Source organism: Chiloscyllium punctatum, chromosome 10, assembly GCF_047496795.1.
Source record: "Chiloscyllium punctatum isolate Juve2018m chromosome 10, sChiPun1.3, whole genome shotgun sequence".
NCBI classification, from domain to species: domain Eukaryota; kingdom Metazoa; phylum Chordata; class Chondrichthyes; order Orectolobiformes; family Hemiscylliidae; genus Chiloscyllium; species Chiloscyllium punctatum.
The window spans coordinates 17,877,606-17,894,131 of record NC_092748.1 but is presented as its reverse complement, the minus strand read 5'-3'; the positions used below and the strand labels follow the sequence as shown (position 1 = coordinate 17,894,131).

Below are 16,526 nucleotides of genomic sequence, written 5' to 3'. Positions count from 1 at the left end.
CTGTGCTGCACGAATCAATGATTAAAGGCATATCATGGACTTCATTGCTTTCTTAAATTTGACTGTATTTAATGAGCACACACTCTCATTAGCTCACCGAATTTCAAGCCATTGGCTTGGAAAATTCCGTTGCAATGATTTTAGAGTAACCACATTCTTTGGGCATGTGGTGTGCCTGTTGTGAGCAGAATGGTTTACTGAGGCTCGGAGTGAAGCAATAACTGGAAATAAGTTGAAGTGACATGAAGAGTTTTTAAAATCGTATTGCCTTGTATGTAGACACACTGGAAAATGACACAAAGTAAATATCTTAGTCCATTCCCCTTTTTAGAAGAAATCACTGTTTTATAGCCTTTAATATATGTACAGCGAGGATAGATCTTAATGCGGGGCTATAGTGATGGGGTGGGTCTGGGTGGGATGCTGTGAAAAGAGTTGGTGTGGACTCGGTAGGCCAAATGGCCTGCTTCTACACTGTAGAGATTTTATAATTGCACTCTCTATTAATTTTGTGTAAATGGTACAACAACTTTAGGAAAAGAGACGATTCACACTTAAATGTCATTCTCACAGAAGTTGCTGTCTGAGTTACAGTGTTACACCATTAGTCTAAAAAAAGGTGGCATATCCTGTCAGCTTCACCACTGTTATGTACTGAATGTCATGTAGTCACTGTGCATGCTGGTTGATGTAAGCCAAACTTTGCAGAAGGTTAAGTTCTGGAACATGGGCCATAGGGTTTGGGAGCAGGAGTAGACCCTTTGTCTTCTCAAGCCACCTTCACCATTCAATAAGTTCGCTGGTGTTTGATTAGATTAGATTCTCTACAGTGCGGAAATAGGCCCTTCAGCCCAACAAGTCTACACCAACCCTCCGAAGAGTAACCCACCCAGACCCATTCCTCTACTCCCTACTAATGAACCTTTCACTATGGGCAATTTAGCATTGCCAATTCACCTGAATTGCTCATCTTTGGACTGTTTGATCTGTTTGCCATCTCAGCTCTACTTTCCTGTCTCTACTCCCCAACCTCACCCATCCCATAATCCTTGATTCCCTTGTTTTATCAACAATTGATCTAACTCTACCATGAATAGTTCCATGACCTAGCCTCTAGATTTTTAAGGAAAGGAATTCCACATACTTATGACTTCTGTTCCATCTCTCCCTCTTAAAAGGGACACCATTTATTCTTCAGTGTTCCCCACCAGAAGAAACATCCTCTCAGTTTCTATCCTATCAAGTTTCGATAAGATTACCTCTCATTTTTCTAAACTCCATTTTGTTTAGGCTGAACTTGCTCAAGCTTTCTTCATAACAGAAGCCCTTCATTCCAGAAATCAATCAAATGAACCTTCTTTGAACTTCCAGTTTCCTTTTTCGAATAAGGAGACCAGAACTGTGCACAGTACCTCAAATGTGGTCTTCCCAATCCTGTGCAGCTGCAGGGAAACTTCTGTACTTATACATTCCATTCCCCTTGCAAAAGATACCAACGCCCATTAGCTTTTCTATTCTTTGTTGTACTTGCATATTAACCGTTCGTAATTCAAGGATCAGAACATCCAGGTGCCTCTGTATCACTGATTTCTCCAATCTGTCTCCAGTTAAACAGTGTACTGCTTTTCTATGCATTCTGCCAAAGTAGACACATTCACATTTTTCCACAAGGTACTGCGTTGGAACAGAAAATACGAGCAAGAGTAGGACATTCGGCCCATCAGGCTTACTACACCCATTCAACAAGATCATGGCTGATCTTCTATCTCAAAGACATACTTCTGCTCTCTCCCCAAGCCCTTTGATACCTTTAGCCTCTCGAAAGATCTCAGCCTTGCCAATATCCCACTGTGACTCCAGCCATCACCCAGCTGTGAAACATGGATTTCCATTAGCTGCGATTGGAGATGTGCTCTACACATGTGGTCATCTTAGGCACTGGAAAATGTCCTTGACTTCCCTTATCATATAGGAGGAGCATTCCACCAAGCTGAGCTGTCATGCCATGAATTACCATTAAACTACTTTCCTTCTATTCAATTCCCTTGTTGAAAGACAATTAAATCTACACTCTTCATACTTCAACAGTCTTAATCTAAACAGGATTGTTACTTTAAAGATTGGACAGTAGAAATACTCACTTGCTCTTAATTACCAAGGTTATCACTTATCTCAGACTAGCACTCAGTTTCATTTGATGAATTTGTTTTCCATGAATATCCAGTCTTTTTTTCTGGGTCTGTAGATTGTGAAGGAGCAAAGACGGTTTTTGGTAGAGTGATATGTTGTTCTTGTCGGATGTAAAAGTTTAGAAAGAGATTACATGTTACTGGGGAGTATGTCTGCTGGAAGTGTCTTTGGTTGCGAATCCTATCAAATTGAATGGATCGGTTGGAGCAATAGTTAGAGGCAATGAGAAATTTACAAGAGCCAGTGGTGTGATGAATATCAGTTATAGGAAGGGAGAAAAGCCACAGAAACAGTCAGATAGAACACAGAACATGACAATGCAATACAGGCCTTTGGCACTCGATGTTGCGCCAACCTGTGAAACCATTCTGAAGCCTATCTATCTGACACTATTCCATTTTCATCCATATGTTTATCCAATGACCATTTAAATGTCCTTAAAGTTGGTGAGTCTACTATTGTTGCAAGCAGGGTCTTCCATGCCCCTACTACTCTATGAATAAAGAAACTACCTCTGACATCTGTCCCATATCTATCACTCTTCAGTTTAAAGCTATGTCCCCTTGTGCTCGCCATCACCATCCAAACAAAGGCATTCACTGTTCACCCTATCTAATCCTCTGATTATCTTATATGTCTCAATTAAGTCACCTCGCAACTTTCTTCTTTTTAACAAAAGCAGTCTCAAGTCCCTCAGCCTTTCCTCATAAGACCTTCCCTCCATATCAGGCAACATCATGGTAAATCTCATCTGAACCCTTTCCAATGCTTCCACATCCTTCTTATAATGCGGTGACCAGAATTGTACGCAACATACCAAGTGCGGCCGCACCTGAGTTTTATACAGCTACAGCATGACCTTGTGGCTCCAAAACTCAATCCCTCCACCAATAAAGGCGACCACACCGTTATGCCTTCTTAATGCTACCAAGAAACTTACATTAGTCCAGTACTCTGTATTCCTCTTACTCCTTCCAAAATGAATCGCCTCGCACTTTTCCACATTAAACTCCACTTGCCACCTCTCAGCCCAGCTCTGCAGCTTATCTCTGCCCTTACGTAATCTGCAACATCCTTTGGCACTATCCACAACTCCACTGACCTGAGTGTCATCTGCAAATTTACTTACCCATCCTTCTACACCCTCATCTGGGTCATTTATAAAAATGGCAAACAGCAATGGCCCCAAAACAGATCCTGGTGGTACACCACGTGTAACTGAACTCCAGGATGAACACTTCTCATTCCAGTTGTCTGTAAGAATAACAAGGTGGTTATGGTAGGGGATTTTAACTTTCCCAACATAGACTGGGACTGCCACAGTGTTAAGGGTTTAGATGGAGAGGAATTTGTTAAGTGTGTACAAGAAAATTTTCTGATTCAATATGTGAATGTACCTATTAGAATAGGTGCAAAACTTGACCTACTCTTGGGAAATAAGGCAGGGCAGGTGACTGAGGTGTCAGTGGAGAAGTACTTTGGGGCCAGCGATCATAATTCTATTAGATTTATAATAGTGATGGAAAAGGATAGACTAGATCGAAAAGTTGAAGCTCTAAATTGGAGGAAGGCCAATTTTGATGGTATTAGGCAAGAACTTTTAAAAGCTGATTGGGTGGCAGATGTTCGCAGGTAAAGGGTTGGCTGGAAAATGAAAAGCCTTCAGAAATGAGACAACGAGAATCCAGAGACAGTATGTTCCTGTTAGGGTGAAGGGAAAGGCTGGTAGGTGTAAGGAATGCAGGATAGTACAGAAATTAGGTTTTGGTTAAGAAAAGAGGGAAGCATATGTCAGGTATAGACAGAATAGATCGAGTGAATCCTTAGAAGAGTATAAAGGCAGTAGGAGTATGGTTAAGAGGGAAATCAGGAGGGCAAAAAGGGGACATGAGATAGCTTTGGCAAATAGGACTAGGAGAATCCAAAGGTATTTTATAAATACATTAAGGACAAAAGGGTAACTAGAGAGAGAATAGGGCCCGTCACAGATCAGCAACGTGGCCTCTGTTTGAAGCAGCAGGAGATCGGGGAGATACTAACTGAGTATTTTGATTTGTATTTACTGTGGAAAAGGACATGGAAGATATTGAATGTGGGGAAATAGATGGTGACATCTTGAAAAATGTCCACATTACAGAGGAGGAAGTGCTAGATGTCTTGAATGCATGAACGTGGATAAATCCCCAGGACCTGATCTCTGTGGGAACCTAGAGAAGTGATCGCTGGGCCCCTTGCTGTGATATTTGTATCCTCGATAGTCACAGATGAGGTGCCGGAAGACTAGAGGTTGGCTAATGTGGTGCCACTATCTAAGAAAGTTGGTAAGGAAAAGCCAGTGAACTATAGACCAGTGAGCCTGATGTCAGTGGTAGGCAAGTTGTTGGAGGGAATCCTGAGAGGCAGGATGTACATGTATTTGGAAAGGTAAGGACTGATTAGGGATAGTCAATATGGCTTTGTGCATGGGAAATCATATCTCACAAAATTGATTTGAGTTTTTTGAAGAAGTAACAAAGAGGATTGAAGAGGGCAGAGTGGTGGGCGTGTACTATATGGACTTCAGTAAGGCATTTGACAAGGTTCCACATAGTAGACTGGTTAGCAAGGTTAGATCTCACGGAATACAGGGAGAACTAGCCATTTGGATACAGAACTGGCTTGAAGGTAGAAGACAGAGGGTGATGGTAGAGGGTTGTTCTTCAGTCTGGAGGCCTGTGACCTGTGCAGCGCCACAAAGATCAATGCGGAGTCCACTACTTTTTGTCATTTACATAAATGATTTGGATGTAAACATAGGAGGTATAGTGATTAAATATACAGATGACACCAAAATTGGAGGTGTAATGGACAGCGAAGAAGGTTACCTCAGATTACAATGGAATCTTGGTCAAAGATTTACAAGGGTGTTGCCAGGGTTGGAGGATCTGAGCTACGGGGAGAGGCTGAACAGGCTGGGGCTGTTTTCCCTGGAGCATCGGAGGCTGAGGAATGACCATATAGAGGTTTACAAAATTATGAGGGGCATGGATAGGGTAAATAGGCAAAGTCTTTTCCCTGGGGTCGGGGAGTCCAGAACTGGAGGGCATAGGTTTAGGGTGAGAGGGGAAAGATATAAAAGAGACCTAAGGGACAACTTTTTCACGCAGAGGGTGGTACGTGTATGGAATGAGCTGCCAGAGGATGTGGTGGAGGCTGATACAATTGCAACATTTAAGAGGCATTTAGATGGGTATATGAATAGGAAGGGTTTGGAGGGATATGGGCCAGGTGCTGGCAGGTGGGACTAGATTGGGTTGGGATATCTGGTTGGCATGGACGGGTTGGACCGAAGGGTCTGTTTCTATGCTGTACATATATGACACTAAATGGGCCAATGGGCTGAGGAATGACAGATGGAATTTAACTTAGATAAATGCGAGGTGCTGCATTTTGGGAAAGCAAATCTTAGCAGGACTTATACATTTAATGCTAAGGACCTTGGGAGTGTTGTTGAACAAAGAGACCTTGAAGTGCAGGTTCATAGCTCCTTGAAAGTAGAGTCGCATGGAGATAGGATAGTGAAGAAGGCATTTGGTATGCATTCCTTTATTAGTCAGAGCATTGAGTACAAGAGTTGGGAGGTCATGTTGAGGCTGTACAGGACATTGGTTAGGCCACTGTTGGAATATTGCATGCAATTCTGGCCTCCTTCCTATCGGAAAGATGTTGTGAAACTTGAAAGGGTTCAGAAAAGATTTACAAGGATGTTGCCAGAGTTGGAGGATTTGAGCTAGGGGGAGAGGTTGAATAGGCTGGGGCTGTTTTCCCTGGAGCATCGGAGGCTGAGGGGTGACCTTATAGAGGTTTATAAAATGATGAGGGGCGTGGATAGGATAAACAGACAAAGTTTTTCCCCTGGGGTGGGGGAGTCTAGAACTAGAGGGCATAGGTCTCAGGTGAGAGGAGAAAGACATAAATGGGATCTAAGGGGCAACTTCTTCACGCAAAGGGTGGTACGAGTATGGAATGAGCTGCCAGAGGAAGTGGTGGAGGGTGGTACAATTACAATATTTAAAAGGCATCTGGATGTGTTTCTGAATAGGAAGGATTTAGAGGGATATAGGTCAGGTGCTAACAAATGGGACTAGATTAGATTAGGTTGGGATACCTGGTCGGCATGGACGAGTTGGACCAAAGGGTCTATTTCTGTGCAGTACATCTCTATGACTCTATGACTTTTTTGTGCCCTCAGTATCAGAAAATCTAGGCCTTTCGGTCTACGAGCTGACAATTTTCCCCCGAATCCGACTGACTCCAGTTTTGTACACACAGTTTCTTGATGCCACACTCAGTCAAATGAAGGTTTGATGTTAAGGGCAGTCAGTCACACCTCCTCTCTGAAATTCATATCTTTTGTTCATGTTTAAATGAAAGCTGTAATGAGAGTTTAGTTGGCCTGATGGAACCGAAACTGAGCATGAGTGAGCAGGTTATTGTGAAGCAAGTGTTGCTTATTAGCACCGTTGATGACCTCTTTTATCACTTCACTAATGATCATGGAGTAGACTGAAGGGGCGGTAATTGGCCGCATTGGATTTGTCTTTCTGTTTGCTTAGAGGATATCGCTGGGCACATTTCCACATTGCTGGGTAGATGCCAGTGTTGTAGCTGGAGAGCTCTACTAATTTGCAAAGCCAGTATCTGATTCAAAAAGGAGAACTGAGAGACGTGATGTATATTTTGATTTTGAATTTCTTGTCATGTGTACTGGAGTACAGGAATACATGGGAAAGTGTGCAAAGTTGTCATTTCTCCAGTGCCAACTTCATATAACATGGTGGAGTGAGAATAGGAGAGAATGAAGGCAAAAGTTTCAGAAAAATGCAGTGTAACAAATTATCTGAAATCATCCATCATATAGTTATGTTTTTGTATCGATATTCTCTAGATGTAATTCATAATTTTGCGACCTACACAGTCCATATTGCTGGACTTTAACTTCAAGTAAATAATTTAAGCAGCTTGCAATGACGCATTACTGGAAAATAGTTAACAGCAGGATGCACTACTTCACAATTCATTTCATGATCTATCAGAATTTGTGTCATTAAAGAATAAATACAAAAGCTGGCCAGAGATATTAGCTTGCAGCTTGCTTGGAAAGATCTGACTGCTGGCTTTGGTACTTGAGTTGTCAGTCTTCCATAGCCATGGTTAGGTGACTAACTTTCCCATCACAAATAGGATTATTTATTCACATTTTCAACTGTGGTAGGTTACAGGTGAGCAATGGATATATGTTTCCAATCACAAAATGCTAACGTAATCAATAGGTTCAGGTGAAATTATAAAGCAATAGGTCAATTTGGACATATCTGAGCCTCAGGACTAGATTAAAATCCAATCCTGCAGATGCTGAAAACTGGAGGTACTGGCGAAGCTCAGGGCATCTGGCACCATCCGTGGAGAGAGAAACAGGGTTAATGTCTTGAGTCTCGTCCAACCAAGGGGGAGTCTGCCTGCTTTGCCATTCAACATGATTGTGGCTGATCTTCTTACCTCAACACCATACTCCCACTAGGTGAAAGTGAGTACTGCAGATGCTGGAGGGGGCTGCAGTGAGAGAGAGAGAGAGAGAGACTCACTGAGATCCTTGTAGAGAGAGGAGGAGAACTTCTTCAAGGTAATTATGGGGTTGCAGTGAGAGAGAGGGACTCACTGAGATCCTTCCTGATGAAGGGCTTTTGCCCGAAATATTGATTTTCCTGCTTCTCCCTGCTGTGCTTTTCCAGCACCACTCTAACCTTGACTATATTCCCACTGTCTCCACTTTGATGCCTTTCGTCTCTAGAATCCATTTATGAGTTTCTGCTGGAATGCAGCTGTGCTACTCGCTTCAGCTGTCCCCAGAGACAGCAAGTTCCACCTTCCATTCTCTATCTGATAAATTCAACAAGACATTTTTTTATTTGTGACTGTATTTTATTTATGGCTCATATTCTTGAAAATCGCCCATATTTCCCTTTGTAATATAATGTCATTTTCAAATTGGGTGACTTCAGCCTTATTATTTCTGTAATGGACTCATTAAATTAATGGAAGGCCCTGCATATTTGAGTTATTAGAAATGAAACATGCAGTCAAACCATGTGACAGAGATTTTGTGGCTGTTCAAATCAAGTTTGTTAACTCTACAAAATCAACTGGAGGATTTTTCATTTGCTTGCAAAATATTTGACCTCTCTGCTCCTCAGATACACAACAATGATATATGTAACACTCGTATCTGTGTTATAGTTGAAGCCCTTTAATTTTTAAAGACTTTTCTTTCATTGAAATCTGTGGGTGGTGACAACACAGATACTAAATAGGCTAAGAGACAAGAGTACCGAAGAGAGGTTGTTTCTCAGATTAGATGAAAGCAAGCAGCAGTATCCTCCAGAAATCAGTATGTGAACCAGTGATCAGTTTGTACTTGTCAAAAAAACATAATGCCGGGGAGAGAGGAGGAGAAATTTTCTTTCCACCCAATGAGTTAATGTGGTCTGCAGCACACTTCCTGGAAGGGTGATTGGAACAGACTTGTTAATAATGTCCCAAAAAAAATTTGGATATCGACTTGAAAAGAAACATTTGCATGCCCACAGAGACAGAATGGGGATGCTGGGACTAGTCAGATTGATCTTTGGAACAGCCTCAATCATCACAATGGGCTGGATGGCCTCTTATTTGCCTTCATGAGGTACTATAGGCCGTCAGCAATAGCACTATACTCAACCCCCAACCTGTAAGCTCATGGTCTGGCATGGCTCATGGATCAAGCCAGGCATATCAAGGACTGCAATGTCAACCTGATGACGTTTCTGTGCAGGACTACGAATAAGCCAAATGGCTGAAGCAGCAAGTGATGGATAGGGCTAAGCAATCCCACAACCAGTGGATCAAATCTAGCTCTGCAGTTTTTCTATATCCAGTCGTGAATGGTAGTGGACAATTAAGTAACAGACAGGAAGAGGAATCTCCACATAAATCCCATCCTTAATAAAGGGGGAGCCCAGCACATCAGTGCAAAAGATAAGGCTGAAACATTTGCAATAATCTCCAGACAGAAATGGATGATCCATCTCAGCCTCCTCCAGTGGTCCCCAGCATCACAGATGCAAGTCTTCAGCCAATTTCATTCACATCATGTGATATCAAGAAATGGCTGAAGACACTGGATGTTGCAAAAGCAATGGCTCCAGGACAAAGTTTGTGTGCTCCTAAATTAGCTATGCCTTGAGCTAAGCTGTTTCAGTACAGATGTAACACTGATAATCACCTGTTAATATGGAAAAGTGCCAAGATGTGTCCTGTCTACAAAATTAAAACTGGGCAATTACTACACTATCAGTCTACTCTCAACCATTATAAAAGTGATGAAGGGGTCATCAACAATGCTGTCAAGCAGCACTTCTGAGCAATAACCTGCATTACTGATACTCTGTTTGAGCTCTGCCAGGATCACTCAGCTCCTGACCTCATTACAGCTTTGGTTCGAATATGTCAGAAGAGCTGAATTCCAAACCTCAAATGAGAGTGATCGACTTTGACATCATTTGATCAAGTGCGACATCAAGGAGCCCGAGCAAAACTCGAGTCAGTGCGCATCATGGGGCATTCTAATGCTGCTTTGAGTCACACTCAGCATGAAGGAAGATTTCTGTGGTTCTTCAAGGTCAAATATCAGTGTCAGGAAACTCTACAGGAGTTCCTCATGGGAGTGCTCTAGGCCTTGCCATTTTTATCTATTTCTTCAAGTGTTTAGGGATAGTTTGCTTGAGTTTTTTGAGGACTTAAATAAAAAGATCAATGAGGGCAGAGCAGTAGATGTTGTCTACATGAACTTTAGTAAAGCCCCTAAACAAGGTTCCACGTGGTAGACTGGGTAACATAGTTGGATCACATGGGATTCAGGGAGAGCTTTTCAATTGGGATGCAAAATTGGCCAGACAGTAGGAGACAGAAGTGGTGGTGGAGGATTGTTTTTCAGACTGGAGGCCTCTTATTAGCAGTATTTCACAGGGATTGGTGCTGGGTTCACTGTCGTTTATCATGGATGAGAATTTAGGAGGCATAGTTGGTAGGTTTGTGGGTGACACCAACATTGGTGGTATAGCCAACAATGAAGGAGGTTATCTAAGATTACAAAGAGATCTTGATCAAGTCGGCCATGGGTTGAGGATTAGCAGATGGACTTTAATTTGGATAAATTCAAGGTGTTGCATTTTGATAAAGCAGACAAGGGTAGGACATATACAATTAATGATAAGGCACTGGAGAATGTTGTCAAACTGACAGACCTTGGGTTTCAGAGTTATAGTTCTTTTAAAAGTTACATCACAAGCGCTTAAGCACTCATTTAGCATGCTTGCCTTCATTGCTCAGACCATTTAGTATAGGAGGTGGGATGTTATGTTGAGGTTGTAGAGGACGTTGGTGAGGCCACTTTTGGAATACTATGTGCAGTTCTAGCCACCCTGCTTTATAAAGGATATTATTAAATTGGAGAGGATTCAGAAAAGATTTGCCAGGATGTTGAGTTATAAGGAGAGGCTGGATAGGCTGGGACTTCTTTCACTGGAGCGTAGGAGGTTGAGGGTTGACTTTATAGAGGTTTGTAAATTCATAAGGGGCAGAGATCAGGTGAATACTTTTCCCTAGGGTGTGGGACTTCAAAACTAGGGGACATATTTTTAAGGTGAGTGGAGAAAGATTTAAAAGGCATCTCAAGGGTAACTTTTTCACATATTTGATTCGTATGTGGAATGAACTGCCAAAAGAAATCTTAGATGCAGGTACAATTGCAACATTTGAAAGACATTTGGGCAGGTACATGAATAGGAAAGATTTAGAGAGATATAGGCCAAACTCAGGTAAGTGGGACTAGTTTAGTTTGGGAAACTTGGTCAGCTTGAACAAGTTGGACCGAAGGGTCTGTTTCCATGCTATATGACTCCATGCAATATCATCCAGACAGAAATGGAATGATCACTAATGATTATACAAGTTAGCACCAGATATACTGAAGCTGTCCATGTCCATTTATGGAAAGGCCTGGGCCACATGTTGCCTCAGATGGAACACTTTAGCTATGAGGAGAGACTGAATCAGCTTTGGAGCAAAGAAGGCTGGTTGGGAGATGGGGGATTTGATTGAGGTGTTTAAGATTGTGAGAAGCATGGACAGGGCAGATAGAAAGCAACTATCCTGCTTAGTTGAAGGTCCATAACAAAAGGGCACAGTTTTAATGTGGATAGTAGGAGGTTTAGAGGGGATTTGATGAAAAATGTCCGCCCGCAGTGTGGTAAGGGCCTGCAATACGCTGCTTAGGAGGATAGTTGAGGTGGGTAGCCTTTAAATAATATTTGGATGAGCACTTGAAATTTCAAAATATTCGAGGCTATGGGCCTCGTGCTGGAAGGTGAAGCTAATGTGGATTTAGTGTAATTTTGGGGGTACAGACTTAACGGGCTTAAGAATCCCTTCTGTACTAAATGATTCTATGAACATCCTCGCTTGGGCAAATATGTTGTACCAGAAATACCAAGTAATTATCATCTCAACCATCTCTCCATGATGATCAATGCTGTTACCATTGCTCAATCCCCCACGATCAACAAAGTGGAGTTACCATTGACCCCAGAAACTGAACTGGATTTGTCCAATGGCTCAGAACTCTGTGACTCACCTCCTGACTCCAATGAATCTGTCCGCTGTTTACAAGTCATGAATGTGATAGAATGTTTCCTACTCTGCTGGGTGGGTACAGCTCCAACAACACTCAAGAAGCTCAACACCATCCAGAACAAAGCACCCAGCTTGATTATCACCACGTCCACCATGTTCAACATGCAGTTTCTTCATTAATGTCACACACTGCTATGACGGTGTGTCATTTGCAAGATGCACTGCAGTGACTCACTACTGCTCTTTCATTGGCACTTCTAAACCTACCTTGAAGGACAAGAGCATAGATGCAAGGGCATACTACCATCTGCACAGTCCCCTACAAGTCACACACCAACCTGACTTGTATCTATATCACCATTCATTATCACTGGGTCAAAATGCTGGAACTGTTTTCCTGACAGCACTGTGTGTGTATCTAACCCTCCATAGACTGCAGCTCACCAGACATTCTCAAAGACAGTTTGGGATGAGCAGTAAATGCTGATCCAGTCTGCAACACCCACATACTATGAATGATGAATTAAAATAATGCATAACTGTTTTAGCAACACTTGGATCAATGTCTATACATGAAATCAGCCTGTGAACAAAACTCCAAGTTGTGATATTCAGATGTATCTGCTTATATGACTAAATTCAGAATAAAGAATAAACTAATGAGGGATTAAAACAAAAGTCTTTCAATTTAATAGACCATCAAATCACTATTTAATTATATATGCTAAAATAAATTTTGAATGGCTGTTCTGTGCAAAATTAAACAGTTAGAGGGTTAAAGACCAATTTATAAAGTAAAACCATATCTGTATTTTGATTTCATTACCCATATTAAGATATTTATGACTTTACTGAAACATCTTGAATATAAAAGTGCTTCAAGCAGGAGAAAGCTGAATCTGGAGATAAGCACAATGGACATCTATAAAGAGGCAGGCTGTGATATTTTATATACCCTAAGCATCAGCCTGGCATTTATGCAGATGTGACTTATTAGTTTTTATCTCCAGTTTTCGGTTTTCACACTTCAGATTTGCAGTTTTTAATTTAGCGATGTAGTGATTGCCCCTGTTACTAACACTTGGTGCCCCGGTGCATCTGCTTACTTTTTTGTTTAGGTCCCAACTGTTTTGCAGGTTCCACAATAATCCCAGCAGGGAAGGAAGTGAAAGTAGATGACTGCACCATATGCTACTGCTCACAGAATGGGGACTGGTGGAAGACAGAGCGACAGGCTACCTGTGTCAAACGCGAATGTGAACGCCTGTGACCTGGATGATGCTGCAAACTGTTCCACCGATAACTAACTGCCAGCAAAGCAGCACCTTTGTGTGCTGTATAGCCAAAAAAAAAATTGCCTAGCTCTACCCATTGCAATAGTCACCAGAAGATTTAGATTCCTGGTGCAAACACTGTTTGGTGAAACACTATTTTTTTACATTGTCAATCATCTCAATCTACCTGTGGGTGCCATTTCTTGTCGAAGATTAAATTGACTTTTTGACTGCTGATTACAGAGACGTTTTCACTTTGCAATTTTTACGTCTGTTGCTGTTGCTTCTTGTCTCATCTGAAGGATTTCTCCTTGTTCTTGACTCCACTGCCCATTTGCACTTAACCATTAGAGGCTGTTTGCAGACAAACTGTGATACATTTAGAAATTTTGGATTTAGTTTAGCTGTGATTTTCTCTGCACTTTGCTGTCTGCTTCATCTTCACTTGACAATTAACCGAGGGAGGTTGTCACAGGAAAAGACTGTTCATTTTATAGTCTTATACACTGATGTTGTGCCTGGAAATGTAAATGAGAATATTCCAATGAAAATAATTTACAATGTGGAATTATAGCGCAACTGTACTTAGTGTGGTAAATAAGCATATATTATAAAATATATTATTTTGTTAAATATAAATTGTGACATTCTGCAGAATGCGTTTTAGTTGTCCTTTTTTATACGAAATGGCGCAAAGTGGCAGACACAGATTGTTTACTGCTACAGCTGCTGATGTTGCACTATTGGGTAATTAGTGGAGAGGAATACAGCCAGACCTAAATTTGACCCAGGCACATGATCAATGACGTGCAAGTGTAAATTGTGGCTCAGTGGCTAGCATTCTCCCTTTGAGTTGAAAAGCCATGGGCTCTGCAATAACTACAAATAGGCCGATATCCTGTCACTAAGTCACCATTTATTTGCACATTTAGTGTCCTTGACACTGATCTAGCTCCTTCAGAGCCAGCTCTCAGGGTGAACTGGATGTCTGGGAAAAATGTCTCAGGACTATGTCTAAGAACTCTAAGTGCTTCTTTCATGTTATCAGCATGTCATCTAGATAAATGGCGACCTGGGGTATACCTTGTAAAATGTTCTCCATTGTCAGCTGAACAATCGCACAGACTAATGATACCCCGAGTGGCAGTCTCTTATGTATTGGTTCAAACTCTTAAGAGTGTTTATTGTAGCATACTTCTGAGAATCCTCATCTATCTGCAGTTGCAAGTAAGCGTAATTTATGTCCAACTTTGTGAAGGACAGCCCCCTGGCAGCTTTGTGTGTAAGTCCTCAATGCAAGGGACTAGTTATTTAACCAGCTGCAAAGAGCGGTCTACAGTTTGTTTAAAATTCCCACAAAGGTGAATCAACCAAAGGCTTCACAATTGGTACGACTTATGCTGCCCAATCCGCAAACTGGACAGGGTTTGATGATTCCCTTCGCATTCCAGCCCTCTGATTTCTGCCTTTACTTTTTCCCGTAAGGCAAATGGCACTGGGCAGGCCTAGCAGAATCATGGAATTGCTTCCTGGTCAACATGCAAGGAGGCCTTGGCTCCTTTGATAGTCCTGAGACATTCCTGTCAGCCTGGATCCCGAAGAAAATTTTAATCGTTTGTCCAAGGCATGGCTTTGTTTTAAGGATTTGTTGTGGGCTGACCTCGAGTCCCACTGTTCAGGATATGTGCTGCAACTCATATTATCCATTTACCACATTTTCCAATGATAAAGCCAGTTGTAGTGCCTGTTTGAAGTTCTGGGTATTTAATTAGGACTTCACTTAGGCAGCCATTTTCTAATCAAAGAATGTTGAGTCAATCTAAGTGAATCTTTCTCAACCAATTTCGCCCCCTCCAGCTTGGGCCTGAGCTTTTTACTACAATCAGTGGTAACTGAGCCAGCTGCTTCTCATAAGTCAGCAGAAATTGTCCCCTTAATCTGTAAAGGTTCCCAGGCATAGGTTCTCGGTCTAGCCAAAGTCTTGCACAATTTATGGGTTGGATTCTGAACCAAATTTTGTTAAAGTCTGGTTCTGCAATCACTGTAACCACCATGCTGGTATCAGCCTCCCTTAGATATGGGTGACCATTTAGCCAGACATTTATTTTGATTGGTTTTGATCCGGAAGTTGCTAAGCAATTTAACTGTTCCAAACCAGATGTATGAGGGCTTTCCAGAGTGTGCACTCTCCTTGATACCGACCAATGAGTTTTCTTACACAATTTCAGTCTATTGGGACTATTTAGTTGTCTCAAGTCCACATACATTGCAATTGCATTGGCTTGTCAGCCTGGATCCTGAAGAAAATTTTAATCGTTTGACCAAGGCATGGCTTTGTTTTAAGGATTTGTTGTGGGCTGACCTCGAGTCCCACTGTTCAGGATATGTGCTGCAACTCATATTATCCATTTACCACATTTTCCAATGATAAAGCCAGTTGTAGTGCCTGTTTGAAGTCCATTTGGGCTTCAGGCAAGTAGCGCTTCTGCATGGTTACATCATTAATCCCATTCTTGTCACCACTGAAATAACTCCACAGAGGCTGATGTTCTGTCACCAAGTCACCCTTTATTTACACATTGAGAGTGTTTGACGCTGACCCAGCTTCCTCAGAGCCAGCTCTCAGAGTGACCAGGATATCTGACACTCCTGTTTAAATATGTCAGTCAGGGCTCCTTGATTGGACCAGATTAACAGCCCCAATCAGGGAACTCATATCCTATGAGGTCCACCTCGCTGACCTCAGTACAATCACTACAGTTTCAAGACAGCCCCTGGCACACACTGTTGACTAACAGTTCACTGAGAGAGTCTTGCTTTGTTGAAAGTATTATCCTTCAATTTAAACAACGGGGGATGGAGTTTGTGAGGTAGGTGACTACATTAAAGTCAGGAACAGCAACATCAGGTAGGGAGTGAATGGTGCTGTTAATTGGACATTGTCAGTTTCTGAGCTAAAGACCACCAGAGACTTTTGGTCCCATGATAATGTTTCTCCCTGCATTATCAAAAGTGCTTGGTGAAACTGGTCATTTAACTCTTTTTTTTCAAAGAGTGTGGTGTTGGAAAAGCACAGCCAATCAGGCAGCATCTGAGGAGCGGGAGAATCAATACTTCAGGCATAAGCCCTTCATCAGGAATTTAGCTTTTTTTTGTGTGGGACTTTATTGTATACAAAATTGCTCCTTCATAACAAATGTAATTAATTTCATAAGGTACATGTTATGAGGTATGATTAAATACAAGTCTCTTTTTGTAGTTTGCAGTGCAATGTTTCAAACTTAGACTTATTATTGAGTGCAGTCTCCTTCACAGTTTATTTTTATGCAATGTGTCAGATCATGCTTAGACTTG

General features: G+C 41.7%; 1 protein-coding gene across 2 annotated transcripts in view; it reads left to right on the top strand.

Annotated features, from left to right (window-relative positions):
• Nucleotides 1–13,795, top strand: part of LOC140481929 (von Willebrand factor C domain-containing protein 2-like) — a 32,215-nt gene extending 18,420 nt beyond the window's left edge. Inside the window, exon 4 of one of the 2 annotated variants that reach the window (XM_072578618.1) lies at nucleotides 13,017–13,795. In XM_072578618.1, coding sequence (XP_072434719.1) covers nucleotides 13,017–13,168 — 152 coding nt within the window. In that variant the 3' untranslated portion in view covers nucleotides 13,169–13,795. The remainder of the gene's footprint in view (nucleotides 1–13,016) is intronic. The other variant, XM_072578619.1, reaches the window with a different exon arrangement.
• The last annotated feature ends 2,731 nt before the right edge of the window (nucleotides 13,796–16,526 follow it).